The sequence below is a fragment of the Portunus trituberculatus genome, chromosome 49 (assembly GCF_017591435.1).
Source record: "Portunus trituberculatus isolate SZX2019 chromosome 49, ASM1759143v1, whole genome shotgun sequence".
NCBI lineage: Eukaryota > Metazoa > Arthropoda > Malacostraca > Decapoda > Portunidae > Portunus > Portunus trituberculatus.
The window spans coordinates 10,027,860-10,032,859 of record NC_059303.1 but is presented as its reverse complement, the minus strand read 5'-3'; the positions used below and the strand labels follow the sequence as shown (position 1 = coordinate 10,032,859).

At 43.1% G+C, this 5,000-nt stretch overlaps 1 protein-coding gene across 1 annotated transcript in view; it reads left to right on the top strand.

Moving 5' to 3' along the window:
• The window catches only part of LOC123499255 (homeobox protein mab-5-like), a 5,747-nt gene extending 1,864 nt beyond the window's left edge, over positions 1-3,883 (top strand). Inside the window, exon 2 of the mRNA XM_045247050.1 lies at positions 3,055-3,883. Within this exon, the coding sequence (XP_045102985.1) occupies positions 3,055-3,389 (335 nt within the window). The 3' untranslated portion in view covers positions 3,390-3,883. The remainder of the gene's footprint in view (positions 1-3,054) is intronic.
• Positions 3,884-5,000: the final 1,117 nt, after the last annotated feature.

The following is a 5,000-nucleotide window of genomic DNA, read 5'->3' as shown; positions in this document are numbered from 1 at the left end:
TTTCCCCTACCTCCCACTGACCAGCGGCCAGGTAGAGGCGAACACATAATGACACTCACCGATCTGGAACGGAAGAGAGGAGAATATTACTAGAATAACCAGTGCAACTCTTCCAATGCAGTAGCAAATTTTACACATTTCAAACTCTACATCCTTGCTTTGTCGTTTAAATTTAAGTCCTAGTTTCAGTAACGAACGAACGAACACACACACACACACACACACACACACACACACACACACTCGACTCACAATCGAGAAGGCCGGGTTCGAGTCCCGGCGCGGCGAGGCAAATGGGCAAACTTCTTAATGTGTGGCCCCTGCTCACCTAGCAGTAAATAGGTACGGGATGTAACTCGAGGGATTGTGGCCTCGCTTTCCCGGTGTGTGGAGTGTGTTGTGGTCTCAGTCTTACCCGAAGATCGGTCTATGAGCTCAGAGCTCGCTCCGTAATGGGAAGACTGGCTGGGTGACCAGTATATGACCGTGGTGAATTACACACACACACACACACACACACACACACACACACACACACACACACACACACACACACACACAGGTATTGTTCACGGCTGAGGGAAGAGAGTGACCCGAGGATCAAGGAGGCAAAAATCTTTCATACCTGCCTGAGGAAGGTTGGGTCGGGAGATCAATGTATTGGCAAGGTAGTGTGAGGGACTCGGGAATCATAGGAGAGGCGGGAGGGGGGTGGGAGTGAGGTAGTGTCTCCTTCTCCCACAGCCCTACAAAAGCAGTGGGAGTGGGTGGAGGTAGATGGGAGGTGGGTACGTGGAGGGTAGGTGAGAGGTGAAGAGCAGGGAGGGTGGAGAGAGAGTTAGAGGGAGAAGTGGATGCAGTTTGAGATATCTAGTTACCTTGGAAAATGAAGTTGGTCATTTGGCAGATAAATGACCCACGTGTGAGGTGTAAGGGTGAAGGTGTGCAGGCAGGAGGGATAACATGACTTGAGTTTGATAGAAATATGATGTCTCTAAATTGTAATATTGTATTTTTTACAACATTAACCAGAGATACCCTAGTTTAACCATCGTGGATTATGACAGTAGGAAAATTCAATGGTAATATAAATAAAGCTAAGTTCAGCTACCTTGACACAGGATATATATCTTTTTTGTTTTTTTTAAGTTAGTATCTCCATCACGAGGCACATGCATCATCATCTTCAGTTTTAATGCTAATTACAACCTTCAGATGACAAAAAAATATCCAGCAAGCAAACTTTCATTTATCAGCACATAAGCATCTCCCGTCTTATGGAAAAAGAAACAAAAAGAAAAAAAAACACTCGAAAAAAACACCAATGTAAACATACTTTAACAAGAGGCACATACACCTTCACATCACACACATACTAAAATATAAGTTTACATATGTTAATGACTCCCACATACAACACCCGGGGTGGGAGAGAGGGAGAGAATGGTGGGTCAGGGAAGGATCCGACTCAGGTATGCAGACAGGCAGGTGGAGGAAGGTAAATGAACAAGAAAGGGCGGATTCACAGCCAGATCCAAGGATTAGATAGCCACTGGGAGCAGAGGTCCAGGCAGAGGCCAAACATACCAGCCAGGGACATTCAGGGACACCACCTTGTGTAAACAACACCGAACGCCTTGAATCCTTCGAAAATATGCAATAACAAGTTCATAATGCCTTTGCTTCGAGGGACACATTAGTGTTACGTATATATGTAAGACAAATGTAGTCATTCACTAAGGTTAAGATTCCAGGCCAGTGCAACATAGACATGTGGACAGGATGTAATAAGTCAATGAGATAGCAGACAAGCATTAGAATCAAAGTATGATATAAAGATAGTAGGAGAGTTGCTGGGGCACACAGGGAAAAGTATATCGACTTTATTGTATTTCTTTTTCTTTTTCATATAGGTTTCAATGTTATTTGAGCAAAAAAAATCAGTTACCAAGATTTTTTTGTGCACAAACAACAACAACAACAACAACAACAACAACAACAACAATAATAATAATAACAAAAATAATAATAACAATAATAATAATAATAATAATAATAATAATAATAATAATAATAATAATAATAATAATAATAATAATAATAATAATAATAATAATAATAATAATAATAATAATAATAATAACAACAATGATAATAATAATAATGATAATAATAATAATAACAATAATAATGAACATAATAATAACAATGATAGGTTAAACATTTCCACAGATAGAAGATACAATATGATCACTAAACAAAAAGTCTTTTAAACATACTATTCATATAAACGAACGAACAGCACTCATACACGCATACATGCACAAGGAGACAGACGAACAGGCAAACAGACAGACTGACAAGCACACATCCAAACAGGGAAACAGACGCACAGACAGACAGATTGTGCCGGCTGACCATGGATGATTGACAGCGGGAGATAATACCTGGGCATTTCCCGGCATAAGATCTCGGTGTCGGGGATCACAGGGGATGCCGGGCAGGCCTCTGTGGCATACTGATGTGCTGCTAGGGTTAGGCTGGTGTGTGTGTGTGTGTGTGTGTGTGTGTGTGTGTGTGTGTGTGTGTGTGTGTGTGTGTGTGTGTGTGTGTGTGTGTGTTCGTGTGTGTGTGTGTGTGTGTGTGTGTGTGTGTGTGTGTGTGTGTGTGTGTGTGTGTGTGTGTGTGTGTGTGTGTGTGTGTGTGTGTGTGTGTGTGTGTGTGTGTGCCATGATTTTGTTCCATGAAGAGCCATCATTTAAAGTGTCATATAAGATAATAATGATAATGACAATGTAGCTGATTATGATGATGATAATAATAATAATAATAACAATAATAATAATAATAATAATAATAATAATAATAATAATAATAATAATAATAATAATAATAAAAATAATATTTAACCCTCCTTACTACACCTATTAACTCCTGAACAGCTCTTCAAACACCTCAGAGATAAGAATCACCAATACTCCCATAAACTCTCCCATAACGTTATCGACTACCTATCGCTTACTCCCACAGTTCCTAACGGCGTGGGTCTTCCAGCAGGTCAGGATCCGGGCACGGGACCTAAGAGGACACGACAGACTTACACGCGGTACCAAACACTCGAGCTGGAGAAAGAATTCCACTTCAACCGCTACCTGACGCGGCGGCGAAGAATAGAGATCGCCCACGCCCTCTGCCTCACCGAGCGACAGATCAAAATATGGTTCCAGAATCGAAGGATGAAGGCCAAGAAGGAGAGCAGGCAAGCCAATGACAGCACCGGAGACAAGAGCGAGGAGAGTGAGGAGAAAGAAGTTAGTGACAGTTCCTCTCCTGATCTGCCAGGGGCGCTCACTGGACCTCTGTTGCCGGGAGTCATCACCGTCACCTGATAAGCCAGCAAGCCAGTAAGCGCCAGTCTAGAGCACCATAATGATTACAATGACGTGGCGATGCTCTCTAGAGGGTGATGGTGGGTGATGATGGGATATCCAGGTAATGATGGCTTTTGCAGAAGGGCAATGGTGATGATGGTGGATGATGGTGGTGGTATACTCTAATACTGGCGTTATACCTCTTCTTCCATGTAAATAAAGGATTAGGAATACAAAAAAAAATGCCTTAGGAGAGTTAGTGATTTGGTCTTTATTTTTCTGCAGCCAGATCAGATAGTGTTATTTTTTTCTACTGGGAGTGTAATAGTAAGTGTGCAATATGATGAAGTGAGTGCAGGTGAGAGGCAGCGGAGTGCAATACGCGTGACCAGCGGGAACTTTTGGCCTTGTTGCTTGTGTGAAGGCCTTGGGAACTGATGGGAATGGGACTGACTCAATGCTAAATATAAAAAAAATATTTGAAAGATTATAACTCTCTCTCTCTCTCTCTCTCTCTCTCTCTCTCTCTCTCTCTCTCTCTCTCTCAGTATAATTACGGACAATTACGGATGAATGTAGAGGCAAAGGCAATAAATTTACATACCAATCCATTGTTCAGTGTGTCTATACCTCACACTTATAATTACGAGAAGCGCCGCAAGACACCCAGGATTCCTCCTCTCTATTCATCTCTTTCCGAAGTAAGAACATTGTTCAAAGTTGCCGTAGTTTAATTGATTTTGTTCCAGCTTGAAGTTAAATGCTTAAGGAAACTATATAATAATGAAAAGAAAAGAAAACATAAATAATTCTAATGATAAATATAAAATGTTCTTTTGGTGAAATAAGAAAAAAATTCCAGCTCTCCTGTGTACTTCAAAGAGGTCTGGCTAATCGTGGAGGTGTTTGTGAAGCGACCCAAGGGAAGGTTTGGTGCTAAGCCGTGTTTCCCCCGCGGCCTGTCACCCCGCCGTCACCCTGCTGTCACCCGCCGCTCGCCAGGCCGCCCTCCATCTATCACTCACCAATTTCCTGCGTCTCCCCGTCCACGTCCTCTGAGACCTATAAAACTCACACCTTCGCCGCGTCCATTCATTAGTTTGTCAATTAAGGGTTCTGAGTTAAAAGCTGGGGGAGCTTGGGACGGCGCTGGCATGTAAATGATATTGTGCGGGCAATAAATAGATTGGCGTGACCTCCGGGCCGGTTGTAAAATTAATTTTCTGGGTAGGCATGGGCTGGTCCTCTGTCCAGACCGGCAGTGGGCCTAGCTGGGGCGAGGAGAGTGGTGGTGGGCAGCGTGGTGGTGGCTCAGGACGGCGTTGTCAGGGTGAGTACTGGAGTGGTGGCTGTGATGCTGGTGGTGGTAAGCGTCATATTTGTGATCCTGATACTGAAAAATTAGGTTAAAGTGATAGTGGTGGTAGTAGCGGCGGCGGCGGCGGTGGACGGTGGACGGTGATGGTAGAGGTGGAGGTGGTGGTGGTGGTGGTGGTAACGGTAAATGCTGAAATTATAATAATGGTGGTGATATAAAAAGTAGTTGTAGAGGTATTCTTAGTGCAGTAGTAGTGTTGGTGGTAGAAATGATAGCTATGAAAGCAGTGTTAAGTGGTACTGGCGGCGATC